The sequence below is a fragment of the Delphinapterus leucas genome, chromosome 5 (assembly GCF_059928025.1).
Source record: "Delphinapterus leucas isolate spDelLeu-1000000601 "Yukka" chromosome 5, BTC_Dleu_Yukka2, whole genome shotgun sequence".
Classification (NCBI taxonomy): Eukaryota; Metazoa; Chordata; class Mammalia; order Artiodactyla; family Monodontidae; genus Delphinapterus; species Delphinapterus leucas.
The window spans coordinates 119,789,992-119,810,837 of NC_143133.1; the positions used below are offsets into that span (position 1 = coordinate 119,789,992).

General features: G+C 38.2%; 1 protein-coding gene across 1 annotated transcript; it reads left to right on the forward strand.

Annotated features, from left to right (window-relative positions):
- Positions 1–161: 161 nt before the first annotated feature.
- Positions 162–17,432, forward strand: ADH7 (alcohol dehydrogenase 7 (class IV), mu or sigma polypeptide). Its single transcript, XM_022582411.2, is given in 9 exon segments — positions 162–179; positions 4,516–4,617; positions 6,161–6,301; positions 6,909–6,994; positions 7,087–7,303; positions 13,747–13,971; positions 14,303–14,350; positions 16,123–16,258; positions 16,995–17,432. Coding segments are annotated over 9 exon segments (1,386 nt in total). The 3' UTR covers positions 17,408–17,432.
- Positions 17,433–20,846: the final 3,414 nt, after the last annotated feature.

Sequence of the window (20,846 nt, forward strand, 5' to 3'; positions counted from 1 at the left end):
TTGGAAAGTCTTGAAGGCTATGAGTCATCGCTAAAGGTGGAACTGTTGAGCCAGACTATTTAACTGAAGGCACAAGATGCTGTTATTTACAGCAGACGGAGCCAAACATCAGGCAGAAAAAGTCTCTGTTTACTAATAAACAGAATGAAGAGAAAGACAGGATGGGCACTAATGGAAAAGTAAGCAGAACATTTCTGTATCCTCATTATGATCTAATAATGTGGGACTGATTGTTAAAACTTGGAATACCTTAACGTAATTAAATACTTGGGGTTATTTCTTGGGGAATTAAATGCCCGTTGAGCAAGCATACACTTGGTGGGGGGGACACTAGGTTGGAGTTTCAGAGAATGCCAATAGAAACAGGATAAAACAGCGTATTAAGGTTTTTCAGTAAGACAGTGGGGGAAAATGGAGAAATGTGGTTTCTATTGACATTATTAATAATTTAATTTCAGGATAGCTGGGCATTTGCGCTGGTAAGCAAAATGTTTCCATAAATTGACTTTCAATAGCACGCATTACATTCACTTCTGTAGTTCATAGGGTAACCAAGGTCTCATTCTCAGCCGTTAGAAAAGATTTTCCTGCTGTTGACAATGGAAAAATGCTAATTCTGGAACGCAAAGTGGACAAGAAAGTATCATGCTTTTAAGATTTCTTAATGGTACAGTTTTCATCAAAATACAAGTTAAAAAAATCTTTAAAAACCAAGAATGCATTGTAGGTAAAGTATGTTTATTCTTTTAAAACAGAGTTGGCATTAACTTAGAAATAGTTTTGGCACTTTTTTCATTTGCAGGTTGGTCAGTATAGTTGCTTGCTTGAAATGGGTATGCCAATTGTTTATAGTGTTAGGTGCTTTCATTTGTTTGTTTTGTTTTTGTTTAAACAACTTTGCATTTAGCCTACCTTAAGGTTTTGGAAAAATGAAGATGACACTTGAAGTCTGGGTGATGTGACAAAGTGAGGAGGCCCTATGATGTTAGAATTTGAAATAATTCTTCCTGGAATGGAATAGAACTAGAATAAAAGCATTCTAGTTTGGGTCAAGGACCCAGCAAAACTAGCTCAATCGGGGAATTAATTTTGGACTTTAGAAGCTAGCAACTCTACCCATAGAAATTAATGACTCTTAGGGTTGGAAGGAATCTTAAAAATTTGCAACTCCATCCAACCAACAGATGCTTGAGTTCTAGTTGTGCTACCTCTATAAAGTGGATATCTAGCCATTATTAGAATATTTCCAACGATGGAGAGCTCTGTAACCTAAAGGCAGCAGTTTCCAGTTAAAATTAATGATACAGTATATAATTTAAGATATAGCATAAAAGCTATACTATTTTGATATAGAGATATGCATGCAATAGTGTGGTTTGCATTAGAGTTCTATATTGCCCAAGTTGCTTTAGGGTTTCAGTTGAATCACAGGAAAGGAGGGGTTCTCTTTACACTGGGGATTGCTTTTTTCTCTTTTTATAATAAATGTTTTCTTTTTCATTAAAAAAGTAAAAGATGATTGTTTAGTTTGCTAGGGCTGCCATGACAAAGTACCACAGAATGGATGGCTTAAACAACAGAAATTAATTCTCTCACAGTTCTGGAAGCTGGAAGTCTGAGATCAAGGTGCTGGAAGTAACTTCTGAAACCTCTCTTTTGGCTTGCAAATGGCCATCTTCTCTCTGTGTTTTCACATGGTCTTATCTCTGTATATATCTGTGTCCTAATCTCCTCTGCTTATAAAGAAACCAATCATATTGGATTAAGGACCACCCAAATGACCTTGTTTTAACCTCTTAAAAGACCCTATCTCCAAATACAGACATTCCAAAGTACTGGGGGTCAGGATTTCAACATGTGAATTTCGGGGGAACACAATCCAGCCCGTAACAATAATCATTCCAGAAAATTTGGATAATCAGAAAATATGAGAAGAAAAAATCAACAATTATCTTATATCTTACAGACTACCATCGATTTTCCATCCATATTTTATGTAGCTGTACTCGTACAATATATAAATATTTTTATCCTATTTTTCCAACTTAATATAAGCATTTTCCAAATTTATAACAATTTATAAACTTTTTAAATGTCTAATTTCTAGATTTACAGTTCATTTACTCATTTCTCTATTATTATCTACATATTTGTTTACACATACTGTTTACATATTTCCCTTTATAACTAGTGCTGTGATGACCTCTAATATATACTAATATTTTTCTGAATTTACAATTTCCTTAAGTTAGGTTTTTTTAAATGGAATTACCTGGTGAAAGTGTCAAAATATTCTTAAGTAGGGTACAAAGTTTTAGTTATACAAGATGAATTCTGGAGATTTAATGTATAGCATAGTGATGATAGTTAACAATATTGTATTGTATACTTGAAATTTGCTGAGAGAACAGATCTTAAATTAAACCTTAACACACACACATGAACAAACACATGAAAACACAATAGTAACTAGGTAGAGGTAATGGATAAGTTATTTAGCTTGATTGTGGTGATCTTTTCACAATGTATACATATATCAAAACATCAAGTTATATTCCTTAAACATATACAATTTTTATATGGCAAAGATATCTCAATTAAGTTGCTAAACAAAATGTGACCACCCACAGGAAAAAAGAACCATTTTAGTATCCTGATGTATACTGAAAATTATTTTCCAAAGGTGTTGACATGAATGACACTGCCCATTTCACCACCCCTTTGACAATACATAAGTAAAAAATCATTATCGGGGCTTCCCTGGTGGCGCAGTGGTTGAGAGTCCGCCTGCCGATGCAGGGGACACGGGTTTGTGCCCCGGTCCGGGAAGATCCCACATGCCGCAGAGCGGCTGGGCCTGTGAGCCATGGCCGCTGAGCCTGCACGTCCGGAGCCTGTGCTCCGCAACGGGAGAGGCCACAACAGTGAGAGGCCCGTGTACCGCAAAAAACAAGCAAACAAAAAAAATCATTATCGACCTAACAGAGAATTATCTCATTACTTTTATTTTTAAAAAAATTTATAACCAAGGAAAACAAACACTTCACTACATATTTACTAATTTGTATTTTCGTCTTTATGTTCTTTGCATGTATCTCCAGGTATGAGTAAAATATGTGGGAGGGCAGAAGAGGCAGTGGAAGTTTTAATGCTTTCCCTATCAATTCTATTATGCATTGTATATATCAAAAATGTTAACTCGTCATTTTTGCTTTAAGCTTTTTTCCCTCAGACTACTTGCTTGAATTACTTACATTTGGAAGATTTATTTACTGTTTCTCAACACACAAGATTTTCATTCTTAGATGTTTCCTTTATGACTTTTTCTATCATCCTCAAGCATAAAAGTTCCTCCATTCTCCATATATTTGATATTTATGTCTTTACTTATCGACAAAATAGTTTGACTTTAAATCTCAACTATTCCAGCAGGAACTTGTGTGGAATTGTGGTGTGAGATTTCTAGCTTTGAGATTGGCCCACATTGCACTGTGACCCATGACATTTGCCTTGCAGAGGCAGAGGGTGAATGTTAAAGTCACTGATGGCTTTCAGCCTCCCATCTATTTCCAGCATATCATTTCTCACACTTAATCACTTGCAAAAGAGCCATGTAACCATCCATCTAAAGGAGATCTCTAGGAGTGTATGTTAGTCGACAAGTAAGATGAGAGATAACTCATTTTGTATCTGAACAAATTAATTAAAATATTTTATACGATTCCTAGACAGGTTTGAGGATGGGAAAACAAGAAAAATCTCTCCCTGTCTCCTTCTCCCTCTCTCTCTCTATCTCTCCCTCCACCCCTCACTGATTTCAATAATGTCAGCAAAATTACTTAATTGAATAACTATACCAAAACCAACTGAACAGCTGGAGGCTACTCACTGAGGATCTCCACCCCTTAGTTTCCACTTCTATAAGATGAGAAGCTTCACCTCGCCTATCTAGACCCATAAGCTGCAAGAACTGGGCTGGGTGCAAAAAAGGATTCAGAGGTGCAAAGACACAAATTGAGTCATCCAGGAATTCAGTCTATACATTTCATGACATTCATGGTTCCCTTCATTTCTAACCAAGCCAATTTCTAATTTCTTCACCATGGCTACATGATTATACAACAATTAAATACTGGCTTAGATTCTTGCAGATAAATCAACAACATTTTCTGTTTTATAAATTCGCTCTTGTGCATAAGTGATACACAGATGACATTTTGTTACTTTGAAATTGTAGCCAAAAAAACCTAGCTTAATAAAATATTACGTGACCACAGGCAGCAAAAGCAAAGGGTTGGAAAGGGTGTACCTCAGATCTAGTCCAGCCCTGCTTCCCATGTGCTGTGTGCCCATGGATCCATTATTTAGTGTCTCTGGGATGCATTTCTCATATATCAAACATGGGTGTACATAAGATGATCTCTAGGGATCTTCTGCCCAGATTTATATTATTTGGAGATTCTGTAACTGTAAAGACATAATTAGGACCCATTATAACTCTCACCAATTTCTTAGGTTATTAAATGTAAAGCAGCTGTGCTATGGGAACAGAAGAATCCCTTTTCCGTTGAGGAAACAGAAGTTTCCCCATCAAAGGCTAAAGAAGTTTGTAGTAAGGTAATGAGCCTGAGAGTACATAAGTCTAAAACGTTATCATACCTACTTTGAGTATATCACTGTTGTGAGGTTGGATTCTTAAATAAGGAGATACTTCCCAAATTTTGGTTATTAGTTCTCATACTGGTTTTTTTTTTTTTATTTAATAAGGATCTGGTCATACTGAATATAAAATTAATGACTTATTGATTAAAAAACAACCCTGCTAATCTGCTCTATTGTAACTTTTATTTGTTGAATTTTTATTGACACAGTGTTTGATAAAAATAGTTAATAATTATGACTAATGTATCAGATAGTATTGAGATTACTTTTCACAAAGAATGAGGAACTCATTTGTGCCTGGAGAAATGACAGCTTCCTGGATTTCCCTTCCGGAGGATTTCCCCCACTCCTTTGAACAGAGCTTAACCATTAGTTTGAACACCAGCTTGTTGAGTAGGCATTGCCGTCTATCTTTCTTTGACCATCTCCTGTTACCTGAGCACTGTAGTAACAGTACAGTTGTTTTTTTTGTTTGTTTGTTTTTTTGCGGTACGCGGGCCTCTCACCGTTGTGGCCTCTCCCGTTGCGGAGCACAGGCTCTGGACGCGCAGGCTCAGCGGCCATGGCTCACGGGCCCAGCCGCTCCGCGGCATGCGGGATCTTCCCGGACCGGGGCACGAACCCATGTCCCCTGCATCGGCAGGCGGACTCTCAACCACTGCGCCACCAGGGAAGCCCAGTAACAGTAAAGTTTTGCTCACTTCTCTTCTTACACAACATTCCCTCTACCTTTCATCAAGAGGAGGAACTAACTGTAAAAATCTATTTTTTGTGCTGGCTGCATGGTAACATTTGCCTTATAGTTCCCTCACAAGAGCATCAATTTACTTCAAAAAGGCACTGAGATTCAAAACAAGGCCAGAGGCAGCAATACTACAAATTCCTTAAAGAGAGATTTTTTTTTTTTAAGTTGTTAAGGGTCTTCCTTGCTGCACACAAGCTTTTCTCTAGTTGCGGAGAGCGGGGTCTACTCTTCATTGTGGTACATGGGCTTCTCATTGCTGTGGATTCTCTTGTTGTGGAGCACAGGTGCTAGGCGCGCAGGCTTCAGTAGTTGTGGCATGCAGCCTCGGTAGTTGTGGCTCACGGGCTCTACAGCACAGGCTCAGTAGTTGCGGCATGTGGGCTTAGTTGCTCCGTGGCATGTGGGATCTTTCTGGACCAGGGATTGAACCCATGTCCCCTGCATTGGCAGGTGGATTCTTAACCACCGTGCCACCAGGGAAGTTCCTTAAAGAGAGAGATTTTGGTCTGAGGGTTGATATTTCGGCTCAGAATCTAAGAGTCAACAGTATTATATGAGACAATCATACTGATTAAACAATTATAATCTTTTCAAGAGACATATTCTTTTCTCATATATGTCATATATGTCATATATATGTCAAATATATGTCATATATATGTCAAAAGACATATAATCTTTTCAAGAGATATTCTCCCAACTGTAAAACGACCCGTTTGCTAGTTGGTGCAATGCTCTTTTCTTTGAACCCAGATTTTGGCCACGGGAATCTGTTGGACAAATGAGCACATGACAAAAGGAGCAATAGTGTCTAAGTTTCCAGTGACTGTGGGACATGAAGCCACTGGGGTTGTGGAGAGCATTGGAGAAGGAGTCACTATGGTGAAACCAGGTGTGTAAATGTCAAGTCACAAGTCTGAGATAAGTAGGGTTGACTGTCCTATCAAAGGAAATAGCACAACTAGGAATTATTAGGGGAGCCTTAATGAATTTAGGAGGATAAAAGAATACAAGGAGAATGGATTATATAGAGTGAAGTTTAATTTAGCAAAATCTCAACTTTTAGCAAGCAAATCTGATGGTGCTTGTAAACTTTAGAATACAGGCATACCTTGTTTTATTGCACTTTGCTTTATTGGGCTTCAAAGTGGAATTTTTTTTACAAATTGAGTTTGTGGCAACCCTGTGTCAAGCAAGTCTATCAGTACCATTTTTCCAATAGCATTAATTTTTAATTAAGGTATGTACATTGTTTTTTAAGACATAATGCTATTGCATACTTAATAGACTACAGTATAGTGTAAACATAATTTTTACATGCACTGGAAAACCAAAAAATTTGTGACTCACTTTATTGTGATGCTCTAGAACCAAACCTGTAATATCTCCAAGTTCTACTTTTAAGAAGTTCTTGCATGTGGCATGGGCTCAATTCACGTTCATCAATTTCAGGCTTTAATGTTAATTACCAACACCTTATATCATGATGTTTTCCCTCTAGGTGACAGTCATCCCCGTCTTTCTGCCTCAGTGTAGAGAATGCAAGGCTTGTCGCGACCCAGATGGCAACCTTTGTGTAAGTAGTCAGTAGGTTTCAGTCACTTTTCTCTAATGCCATTTAGTTGTTCCTGTGCTAATTTTTGAATTGAATTAATATGAGTGTTTGATGTATCAAATAGCATTACTGGTCATGGAGTCCTGGCTGATGGCACCACCAGATTTACGTGCAGGGGCAAACCAGTCTATCACTTCATGAGCACTAGTACATTTACTGAGTACACGGTGGGGGATGAAACTTCTGTTGCTAAGATCGATGATGAAGCTCATCCTGAGAAAGTCTGTTGAATTGGATGGGGATTTTCCACTGGATATGGGACTGCTATTAAAACTGGCAAGGTAAGCAGCAGGGTGGGCTAGTTCCTTCTTTTTTATTTTTTAAATAATTTTTTTTGAAAAACTGAAGCTTTTTGGGAAAAACGTTTTTGAAAACATCTCATGTACAGACTGTTTCTACACAATGGCAAATCAACTGGAAGAAAAAATTCAGATTCGAAATTTTATTTCTAAATAAGCACTCCCACTTACCATTGCAACAAAAAGAATAAAATACCTAGGAATAAACCTACCTAAGGAGACAAAAGACCTGTATGCAGAAAACTATAAGACACTGATGAAAGAAATTAAAGATGATACAAACAGGTGGAGAGATATACCATGTTCTTGGGTTGGAAGAATCAACATTGTGAAAATGACTATACTACCCAAAGTAATCTACAGATTCAATGCAATCCCTATCAAAGTACCAATGGCATTTTTCACAGGACTAGTACAAAAAAATTCACAATTTGTATGGAAACACAAAAGACCCCGAATAGCCAAAGCAATCCTGAGAAAGAATAACAGAGCTAGAGGAATCAGGCTCCCTGACTTCAGACTATACTACAAAGCTACAGTAATCAAGACAGTACGGTGCTGGCACAAAAACAGAAATATAGATCAATGGAACAGGATAGAAAGCCCAGAGATAAACCCACGCACATATGGTCACCATCTTTGATAAAGGAGGCAAGAATATACAATGGAGAAAAGACAGCCTCTTCAATAAGTGGTGCTGGGAAAACTGGACAGCTACATGTAAAAGAATGAAATTAGAACACTACACCTAACACAAAAGTAAACTCAAAATGGATTAAAGACATAAATGTAAGACCAGACGCTATAAAACTCTTAGAGGAAAACATACGCAGAACACTCTATGACGTAAATCACAGCAAGATCCTTTTTGACCCACCTCCTAGAGAAATGGAAATAAAAACAAAAATAAACAAATGGGACCTAATGAAACTTAAAACCTTTTTCACAGCAAAGGAAACCATAAACAAGACGAAAAGACAACCCTCAGAATGGGAGAAAATATTTGCAAATGAAGCAACTGACAAAGGATTAATCTCAAAAATATACAAGCAGCTCATGCAGCTCAATATACAAAAAACAAACAACCCAATCCAAAAATGGGCAGAAGACCTAAACAGACATTTCTCCAAAGAAGATATACAGATTGGCAGCAAACACATGAAAGGATGCTCAACATCACTAATCATTAGAGAAATGCAAATCAAAACTACAATGAGGTATCACCTCACACCAGTCAGAATGGCCATCATCAAAATATCTACAAACAATAAATGCTGGAGAGGGTATGGAGAAAAGGGAACCCTCTTGCACTGTTGGTAGGAATGTAAATTGATACAGACACTATGGAGAACAGTATGGAGGTTCCTTAAAAAACTAAAAGTAAAACTACCATACAACCCAGCAATCCCACTACTGGGCATATACCCTGAGAAAACCATAATTCAAAAAGAGTCATGTACCACAACGTTCACTGCAGCTCTATTCACAATCGCCAGGACATGGAAGCAACCGAAGTGTCCACCGACGAATGGATAAAGAAGATGTGGCACATATATACAATGGAATATTACTCAGCCATAAAAAGAAACGAAATTGAGTTGTTTGTAGTGAGGTGGATGGACCTAGAGACTATCATACAGAGTGAAGTAAGTCAGAAAAAGAAAAACAAATACCATATGCTAACACATATATATGGAATCTAAAAAGAAACAAAAACAAAAACAAATGGTTTTGAAGAACCTAGGGGCAGGACAGGAATGCAGACGTAGAGAATGGACTTGAGAACACAGGGAGGGGGAAGGGTAAGCTGGGACCAAATGAGTGAGTGGCATGGACATATATACACTACCAAACGTAAAATAGATAGCTAGTGGGAAGCAGCCGCATAGCACAGGGAGATCAGCTCGGTGCTTTGTGACCACCTAGAGGGGTGGGATAGGGAGGGTGGGAGGGAGACACAAGAGGGGGGAGATATGGGGATACATGTATACGTATAGCTGATTCACTCTGTTATACAGCCGAAAGTAACACACAATTACATTCCAATAAAGATGTTAAAAAATAAATAAATAAAATAAAATTAATCTTTTGTTTCACAAAATAAATATCAAGGCTGGTTTGTTAGTTTATTAGGGCTGTTGTAGCAGAATACCATAGACTAGGGGGCTTAAACAACACAAATTTATTGTCTCACATTCTGGAAAGTAGGAGGCTGAAATCAAAGGGTCGGCAGGATTTGTTCCTTCTGAGGGCTGTGAGTGAAAGATCTGTTCCAGGCCTTTCTCCTTGGCTGTCTTCTCTCTATGTCTCTTCATATCACCTTCCTTCTATGCCAGTCTTTTTTGTCCAAATTTCCCCTTTTTATAAGGACACCAATTATATTGGATTAGGGCCCACCTAATTACCTTATTTTAACTTGATTACATCTGCAAAGACCCTATCTCCAAATAAGATCACATTCTGAGGTACTGGGGATTAAGACTTTAACATATGAAATTGCAGGTTTGGGCATGGGGACACAATTCAACCTATAATGGCTGGCATATAGTATGAAAACATGAATGCATATTTAAGAGTGATTATTTGGATTCAATTTATGTCACTCTTAATGAATCAAAGAAGTAAGTAGAATAACACACAGTTCATAAATAGTAAAACCATTTCCACAAGCAATCTCCATACTGTGGTGGCTCATCCAACTCCAAAGTCTTAAAAATTACCTATATGTTAGTTGACTCCAAATTTATATCTCAAACTCTCTCTGAACCCCAAATTCTTTTGTCCAACTCCTTACCTGACCTCTCCCTTAGAAGGCCTCACAGGTATCTCAGACTGAATACGTATAAAACAGAATTCTTAATTTTCTTCCTCCCTACCACCCAAACATATCTATGCTCACTCAAATTTTCTTCATCCTTGATCTTCCCTCTCCATTACCTTATATGCAATCCAGCAGCAAGTCCTGTTAATTTTACCTACAAGGTATATTTTAAATCTTTCCATTTTCTTCAACTCACTACCATCATCATATCCTGACAGATGCAATGGCCTCCCTTCTGTAGTCTTCATTACTCCTCTTGACCATCTCCAATAATTCTCCATTTACAAGCCAGAGGAATTTTATAAAACATAAATTGGTCTGCATTACTCCTTTGCCAAAAATCCTTCGGTAGCTTCCATACTTGGAACAATCTCATCTCCTCCACTATGACCCACTTACACTCACTCACCTCTCTTGAGATCTGTAAGCCTGTTCCTGCATGAAGACATTTACACAAGCTATTCTGATTGTCTGGAACACTCATCTACTGAGCCCTTGTGTAGGTGCTTCATTAACATAATTCTCAGATTAAAGATAACCCACTTGCTCAAAGAAGTTGTTTGTTTGTTTTTTTCTGTCTACTCCATCTAAGCAGGAACCTCCTTCCATTATTCAAGGCTACATGATTGCTTCATTAACAGTATGTGTCCCAAATCTCAAATTCTTATTACACCTTTAGTCTTCATTAGACCACAAGCTCCAAGGAGGTATGGACCAAGTCTCTATTCACTACAGTACTTAGCAAGGAGCCTGGACATAGTAATGACTTAATAAATAATATTTGGAAAAAAAGAGATGTATGAATGAATAAGGAAAGGGATGTCCAAATATGTGGAAGAATAAAAAGGTGAGGAGCTTGTGGAAAATATACATATGGGCGTTGAAGTAGATTTATCCCAGACATAGGTTCAAGACAGGTCTCAGATCTATGAATGTATAACATTAGCATGCATGTACATGTCAATGACATATGTTAGTAACCACTTGCTTTTAAATTTCTTTGGAAAATCTTGGTGCTGGAACATTCCTCGAGACCTTCCACTAAGAATTTTCTACCAAGATAGAGGTGAGAGAAGGGACATTGGATATGGTTTTATGTTAGTATTCTAAGTTTTTTATTGTACTTGATATATTGGTACCATATTAGTACTTGGCTAATATATTATTAACCAAGACATTCTCCACTTTTAGGTATAATTTTTTATTGGAAGCTATATCTTAAGGCAAATTACTTGAATGAACACATATTCTTGCCTTTGCCTATTTGAAAATAGGTCAAACTTACAATATGAGGATGTGTTGGTGTCCCCCAAGACGCTCTTTTGATTTGATGATTCACTAAAAGGATTCATAAAACTCAGAACAGTTATTATACTCATAGCTACAGTTTGTTAGAGTGAAAGGATACAGATTAAAACCAGCAAAAGAAAAAGCCACATAGGGTAGAGTCCAGGAGAGACCAGGTACAAGTTTCCAGTTGTCCTCTCCCAGTGGGGTCACATGGACAGAGCTTAATTCTCCCAGCAACAATGTGTGACAACACATATTAAGTGTTGCCAACCAGGGAAGCTCACCCAAGTCTGGTGTTTAGGGTTTCTATTGTGGGAACAGTCATGTAGGCACACAGCACACACAGGACTGACCTCAGCTACTCAGACTCCAGTAGCATCAGGAGTTAAGCTGATGGATCAAAGCCCCAGACATATGAAAACAGGCATTCACCGTAAGTCACACTGTTAGCATAAACTATCTGGAGTAGCCCAATGTCTCAGATGTACAAAGACACTCTTAGTGGACATGATATTCCAAGGACTCAAAAGTTATCTCCCAAGAGCTGGTTAAGGTCCTAAGGTTCTTTGGGAGAGTGAAATTTAAGTATTTATTAAAGATCATGAAGGGGATCAGAAGAGTAAAGAAAAATAATACTAAAAAGTGGAAGCTTACTATATTTTAAAATACAAAATAATAAAATATTATTTTAAATAATAAAAATTTTTAAGTGACCTAAAATTGACATTCTTGTTTTAGACTATAACTTTCTTCTATAATAATGATATGGATAATTCACTATAGATATTAATCTCCAGTTCCCATTCTGTAGAACAAGAAGGTTGGGAAGGAAGAGAAGTTATTTTGGTTTTGGTTTTGGTTTTTCAGGTGGGGGGACATCTGAAGTTAGCAAGAGACTGGGGCCATGATCCACTTAAAGGCTTAGAGTCAGGGTGACATGAAGGTCAAAAATTACAACTTTCCAGATGGGTGATGGAGTCCTAGGGAGAAGTCTTTAGAGGCACAGTTCCCAGGTGGTCAGAAATATCACACTTCAGGGCCACCACAGCCTAATCTTGCTAGAGATTAAATAAGGAAGGCCGAAAGAGGTCCTAGAAGACAGTGCTAGAATCATAAAATTCTAGATTTAGAATTCAACCATCAACAAAAAATTCCATCTCAGATCTAGATACTACAGCTAGCAGATAAACTAGTAGAAAAGACAGAGAACACCCAGTTTAGTTTCTGACATAAAATGCTGACCACAAAGAATCCATCAATAAACTTTGCTGCACAAATGAGTGAATGACTGAATGATACTTGAGAGAATGGCCACACTAACTTCAGAGCTCCAAATTTAGGAAATGAACTGAGGGGTTAGGATGCCGTAGCTGAAACTACAGCACCTCTGTACCCACTTAAGTATCTGCTTATAAATTCAGGCATTTCAAAACACATGCATACACAGACCTCCACACACAGGCTATTTTTTCAGGTAATTCCTGCAAAGGAGGACAAAACTGGAGAATCAGGACATATGACAACACACCCTGCTCACACATAAGCCTTTGCATGTTAAAAAGAAAAAGAAAAAAAAAAAAGGAAGGAAGAAAGGGAAGAAGGGAGGGAGGAGAAAAAAGAAAGGAAAACAAGACAAAAATGATCACAATAAGTTCCATACCCTTTTTGTGGGTTTCCTGGTTTTCAGGTCTCCCTGATTCCTGCTATGAAAAAGGATTAGGACTCTACTAGCAGGAAAGTGAGTTTTGGCTAGAACCTTCTTTAACATAGCACAGTACAGGGTAAAAATATCCCAACTGATTTAACTACATTTCCTTCCTGGAGCTACACATGGATCATCTAATTGCAACATGGAAATTCAACTTCAATGAAAAAACAATTTATTTACAAATGACTCAGAGTTATGGTTATTAAGAAAATGCTAGTTAAACCAAATCTAAAACAGATTTAGCATGGTTTTGTGTAGAAGAGTAATAGAGATCCAAGTGCTTATTTAATCCTGTTATGAGGTTAGATGAGGTTATGGGTGGTGGCCAAAAAGGCTGCAAAAGCTCCCACAACAAAGGCCTGAATGATGTAACCTTTTATCAAAGGTTTTCATTTATCTGCAAAATACTGATTTTGTTCCTTTTCTGTTCTCAGACATTCTGCTGTTTCTAGCTCTCTTTGTGGCATTCTCATGAGAACAAGTCATCCATTCCTAATAACTCATCATAGTGATCTTCTGAATTTTGTGTTCTAATATTGGAGATACTTTGCAGGTTCCACATTTTAACCCTAGGTCTAACATTTACAGGAACTTGTCTCTCCACAGGTCACCCGTGGTTCAACTTGTGTGGCCTTTGGCCTGGGAAGAGTTGGCCTTTTGGTCATCATGGGCTGTAAGTCAGCTGGTGCATCCAGGATCATTGGGATTGACCTCAACAAAGACAAATTTGAAAAGGCTGTGGCTGTCAGAGCCATTAAGTGCATCAGCCCCAAGGATTCCACCAAGCCCATCAGTGAGGTGCTGTCAGAAATGACAGGCGAGGCTTCCCTGGTGGCGCAGTGGTCAATGCAGGGGACACGGGTTTGAGCCCTGGTCTGGGAAGATCCCACATGCGATGGAGCAACTAAGCCCATGAGCCACAACTACTGAGCCCGTGAGCCACAACTACTGAGCCCGTGAGCCACAACTACTGAGCCAGTGCACCTAGAGCCCATGCTCCGCAACAAGAGAAGCCACCGCAATGAGAAGCCCGCACACTGCAATGAAGGGTAGCCCCCGCCCGTCACAACTAGAGAAAGCCTGCATGCAGCAACGAAGACCCAAAGCAGCCAAAACTAACTAAATAAAATTAATTTAAAATAAAAAAGAAAAGAAATGACAGGTGACACTGGGCTACAGTTTTGAAGTTATTGGGCATCTTGAAACTATGGTGAGAGCCAAGATTAGAGGAGCCACACAATACCCAAACTACCTTGAACGCACAGGGTAAACTCATTTTCCACAGCTTTACTGAAAGCAACTACCTGTTAGGCAAAATACCTGGTAATCATGAAGCACTTGTGCCTAAAAAGTCAAGCAAAACTTATGTGCGGGTCTGCTTCACAAAAGTGTATCGTGTCATACCACTCTCACGTGATCAGACTGCCAGGGAGGGAGTCAACCAACTAGGCAAATTGCTTAAGTGTTAATCTACTTTGTATGTATGGCTTTTTTCGCAACAGTGATTCCATCTCTTGAATGTTAGCAAGTCAAACAGCACAAAGTGACTCTCTGGAGACAGAGAAGGAGGAGATCCAGGGGCGAAAGGAACTATTCCAAATTTGGCAGTCTCTTCCCTCAAAACCACGATGTAGCCAACTTCTCACTCTATACCTGAGTTTGCTTTCTCCTTTCTGAATTCTCTTAAAATAGGAGCCTTCAACTTTTTAAAATACGCCTCCCTTGTAGCAGTCAGTAGCACCAGACTTCCATTTAAATCTGAGAAACAGGTCAGATCTCCTGGATTGGAAAGCCCCAGCCTGGGATAAGGTAGGGAGGGAGACTTGGAAATATGGGACAAAGTCAATTCTGCTCACAATTGACTAGGAGACTAAATTCGCTCTAATACTTTTGGTACTTTAGGAACAAGTAGTCTTTAATTTACCACTGTTTTCATTCCCCTTCCTTAGTGTCACTTAGAATTATTCCATAGCAACAAATACCATGTTTACACAGCCAATATGCAACACTGAATATTGCTATGGCCTACTGATTTCCAGATGATACTTTAATGAACATTGGTCTCTGAAAAATGCCAACATCTATTGCTACAACCTACCAAGTATTCAAAAAACTATTAATGAATGACTGGATGGGTGGATGACCAGAAAATGTGGGGTTAGTCTCAGAAATGTAACCAAGAAAGGGATTCCTTTGTCCCACATTTTAGTATTTGATTTAATTTTCATACTAAACTTTAAAAAAACTGGATTAATTGATTCATTATAGGTAATTTGATTTAGTTCAAATGGCTTTCCAAACCTTATCTGAAGTGGTGATATTGGTCTGAAAATATAGGAATTTCTCCCTGCATTTTGGTCCATGGTAAACTGAAAATGCCATGAACACTGACCACATTAATTTCTACTTTCTGCCTTAAAGGACAAATGTATGAACGAGTTTAATTCATGACTAAAATTGTGTTGCGAGTGTTTTAAAGCAAGCAGAGGGACTTCCCTGGTGGCGCAGTGCTTAAGAATCTGCCTGCCAATGCAGGGGACACGGGTTCAAGCCCTGGTCTGGGAAGATCCCACATACGAAGAAGCAACTAAGCTCGTGCGCCACAACTACTGAGCCCATGAGCCACAACTACTGAGCCAGCGCACCTAGAGCCTGTGCTCCACAACAAGAGAAGCCACCGCAATGAGAAGCCCGCGCACCACAACAAAGAGTAGCCCCCACTCACCACAACTAGAGAAAGCCTGCGTGCAGCAACGAAGACCCAACACAGCCATAAATAAATAAATAAATAAATAACAAATAAAAAGAAAGTTTGAAATAAAAAAAAAAAAGCAAGCAGAAAGAAAAAGGCATGTGGGCCTAATTTCACTTCATGACTTGGAAACAAAACCAACTACTGGAACTGCAATAGTATGTAGGGCATTTCTGAGCCCACGACATATTACGAGACATGAGAAACAGTCTTCTTCATTCTAAACTCAGATTGATGCCCTTGCATCCTGCAGCATGAACTACGGGGTCGGTGTGGTGGTAGGGGCTCCTCTATCAGCCAAGATGCTCACCTATGACCCAGTGCTGCTCTGCGCTGGACGCACACGGAAAGGATGTGTTTTTGGAGGTAAGAATGGCAGAGCCTTATTTGTTTATTGTCAGTCTCTCTGCACTAAATGAGAGGATTCTCATGCTTCCTGAGAGCAGGGACTGGGTATGTTATACCTCTACCCTATTCCCAGCCCCGGAAACAGTGCCTGGTCCTTAGCATATTCCCAAAAGACATTTAGTGAATAACTGAATTTTACTTCTAATTCCTGGGTAATCCATAATCTCCCCACATCACACAAAGAGTCAAAGTGAGGAGGCTCACCTTGTACCTCTTGTGTAGTTCTCAGTTCAAGTCTTATTTCCCTGAAGGAGGCCTCTCTAAAGAATCTCACCTGTACCCACCAGCCTCTCATTTTTTGTGCACCAGGTACTGTGGAAAGAGAACAAGGCTTGGCCTCACATTAACCGTTGTCTGTATCTTTGGTTACCTTGAAAAGAGCTGTCCTAGCCGAGTGCTGAGTGGGCTCAAGAGAAAATGGGAGAAGAGGAAGTGGAGCAGTGAACTGTAAAGTGGTTTCTCTGTAAAAGGAGCAGAGACATGGGGTAGCTAGAAGTTGTGGGGGAAATAGAGGTTCCTCATGGGGTTTTTGCCTTTGTTTCTTAAGATGGGAGAAATACAGCTCATTTGTGTGCTGTTAAGGATAGTCCCGTATGGGGAAAAGGTAATAATGCAAGAGAGAGAAGGAACAAATATAATAACACATAAAGATCATTCAGTAAAGTCTAAAGAGAACATGTATGCTTACTTACAGGTTGGGAAAGCAGAGATGATGTTCCAAAACTAGTGACTGATTTCCTGGAAAAGAAATTTGACCTGGACCAAGTGACAACCCATGTTTTCCCTTTTAAACAAATCAATGAAGGCTTTGAACTGCTCTACTCACATCAAAGGTATCTGTTTTTTAAAGTTCTCTTGTCTCCTCCCCACAGGTCACTTTTTAAATTTAGTATTTATAAATGCATCTGTTTCCTTCATATTTTATTTCTGATTATCTTATGTAGCAAGATTGATAAAGCTGATTACTTCTTCTTCATAGACTTATTATGTCATCGTCTTATATCAACCAATTTTTTAAAAAACCTCTGGACTTCATTCTTTTATACTAGATTGATTTCATCTTGGCTATTTTTATTTCAGCACAAAGCTGCTCACTTCTTCAAGTAATGCCACAAAATTTCCTTACTTTACAGTTTTCAAAGTGCTTTTTAAAATGTGTTTTCTTCTGATCCTTGAAGGTTAGGTTTTGTTTGCTTGTTTGTTTTTTAACTTTTGACCTCCATCTATTTCTCCCACCCAATACTCCTGCTTCTGGCAACCACCAATCTGTTCTCTGTATCTGTGAAGTTGTTGCTTTAGATTCCTCATACAAGTAAGATCATACAGTATTTGTCATTCTCTGACTGACTTATTTCACTTAGCATAATGCCCTTGAGGTCCATCCATGTTGTTGCCAATGGCAAAATTTCATTCTTTTTATGGCTAAGTATTCCATTACACACACACACACACACACACACACACACACACCCCACATTTTCTTTATTCATTCATTCATCCATGGACACAGGTTGTTTCCATATTTTGGCTATTGTAAATAGTGCTGCAGTGAGCATGGGGGTGCATATATCTTTTCAAGTTAGTGTTTTTGGTTTCTTCAGATAAATACCCAGAAGTAGAATTGCTGGGCCACAGAGTAGCTCTATTGTAATTTTTTTGAGAAACCTCCATACTGTTTTCTATAGTGGCTGCACCAATTTACATTCCCACCAACAGTGCATGAGGATTCCCTTTAGCCACATCCTCGCCAACACCTGTTACTTATCTTCTTGATGGTAGCCCTCCTAACAGGCGTGAAGTGATATCTCATTGTGTTTTGATTTGCATTTCCCTGATGATTAATGATGTTGAGCATCTTTTCATGTGTCTCTTGGCCATTTGGACGTCTTCTTGGGAAAAATGTCTATTCCGACATACACCTTTACTTATTCAAGCAATATTAATAGCTTAATATGGTCACTTTGAAAAATAGTTACTAGCTGTTATCCAAAGAAACATAAATTCTACTCTTAGGAATTTTGTTTCAAATATTACCTTAAGGCAGTGGCTTCTAAATTGACATTTATAAACCTAAGCTCTTCAATTTCCATCGACTTCCACACAGCTCCACTTGAATGTCCCACTTGCATCAACTTCACTCAAAATAATGCTTCCACCAGTACATCTTATCTCAGCAAATAATGCCACTTATTCTGCTTTTACAGACTAGAAGCCAGAGCATCACGTGTGACTCCTTCTTCACTCTTGCCTACAACATGCAAACTGATGCTAAGCTCTGATAGTGCACGGTCCAGTTTCTCCTCCAGGATTCTCCCTCTCATTGCCCATGACTGTTACCTTAGTTCAGTCCAGTAATCTCTCACCTGGACATGTTAACACAGTAGCATGATAATATGTCTCCTGCCTTCTGTATTTTACCATATTAGCCAGGCATTCACTAAGCTGCTAAAACTCAAGTTGCTCCCAAATATCAATGACTTCGCATGGTTTTGAAAGCCTTTTCTATTGGACCACAACCTACTTTGTTAATATACCCAGTTATTCAACAACTGAGAATTTAGCACCCACTCTATCACAGCCTGTGTGCTAGGATCTGGAGATAAAGTAAGGGAGCAGGGCTCACCTACTTTTCTCCTTGGCACCCAGAAGTCTAAGCACACTGGATTATCCTTCCTGTTCACACCTTCCTAGCATATTCATGCTTTCCCTTCAGCAAGGAAACCCCTTTCCTCTTGTCAGCCTTTGCAATTGTACCGATGCCTCAAGAATCAGCTCAGATACCCATATGCATATACTCATATACCGATTCATTTTCTTTCTGGTGGGGACCTCAGGCCCAGAAGGATTTCCAGTAACAGAATTTACCTGAAGTTTCCTAACCCAGGCAGAAAGGACAATTGTATAAAATGTTCTTGTTTGGAAGGTGTGGAAACAAATCACTAAAAACCATCATTTTACACTTCAGCATTCGAACTGTCCTGACATTTTGAGATTCTAAGTGACAGAAGGTCTGTGTCACGTGATGGTGACCTGGGCTTCCCTTTTCACATTTCCTCTGCTGTGACCATGGATCTGTTTCATAAATACAAGCAGAAGTACAAGATTTGATGAAGATATATAATCTTTACGAAATAAAGATTTAGTGTCTTATAAGGACCTGGGAATTAGCAGGGTGTTTAGGTCAACAATATTAAAAATTTTAATTTACATGTTCTAAAGCCATAATTATATATTTTGAGATATATATATACACACACCCACACACAAACACACAATTGGATTTTTTTGTTGGAATAGAGATTTCTGAAAAAGACTTTTACCCAGCTGCCACCACTTAGAGCAGATTTAGCATATAAACATATGGTACGTGTATTTCCTACAGTAATATTAATTTTATGGATAGTGTTTAACACATTGTAACCTTTCTTTTTGGATGTAAATATTTTTAAAAAGCATTTGTTACAAATTAACTTGGATTAGGTTTTGAAATCAGCTCATTGCATGGTACAAGTTACTTGATTAGTTTAGAAAAGAAATAGTGAAATATAAAGGAGGGGCACACTTTAAATGATTAACTTTAAGAATCATTTTATAACTAGATGAACCTGAAAAGCATCCTATAAGGGGTCATGAGGCTACTTGCCAGCATACATTGACATTTCAGAAAATGTCTTTTTATAATACTACTTAAATATAAAAGTGCAGCTAGAATCATACTGTAATATATATACTAATGTTCAGTTCAATAAAGTAGAATTATAAATCCCTAAGTCCCACTTTACTTAGTAATGACTCATTTAACCAAAAAATGTTTTCAATTTGGTACGACTGCACTGGCATATCTAGCTATGTCTATATATATGATATACTTAAAATTCTTAATAAAATTTAAATGTTTTATAAAACATTTTGTGGTGATATATTTTGTTTGAAGAGTGCAGTTTTATTTGTTATAAAGCTTTTATTGACTAAAGTAAGGCACCTGAAAAACATACAAAATACTTCATAAGAAAAATAAGTAAGGTGGGCATAGCAGAAATAGGAGGTTTCAATATAAGGTTGTCATATAGCTTGGACAGTCCTGCCTTGGGAGATTGCAAAAGGTCCAGGTAATTATGAGTCACTTTTACACAATGAATATTTCCCAATGAAAAGTGGCTTGAACTCAAGGGGTAAAAGGTCTCTTTACCAGTTTGTTGGTCTGATTAATCTAGGTTCAAAAAACAAAGCAAAACAAAAAACAGGAGAAATATCTAAAAAGTATATGAAATCCCTTCATCAAGCTGTTTAGGTATGGCAATTCTCAAAGCACTTATAAATAGTCACAGTTTATTAGAAAAAAATATATACATATATGCATACACACACACACACACACACACACACACACACACACACACACACAATCTCCACCTAAGCATCATTCAGAGACATTTCCCTCATCCATTAGCAACATCTATAGTTAGGACCCTATGACCTAATTAATGAAGGAAAACTGACCCCCCAAAAGCATTTTTAATCCATATGTAAAATGGGTTAATGTTTA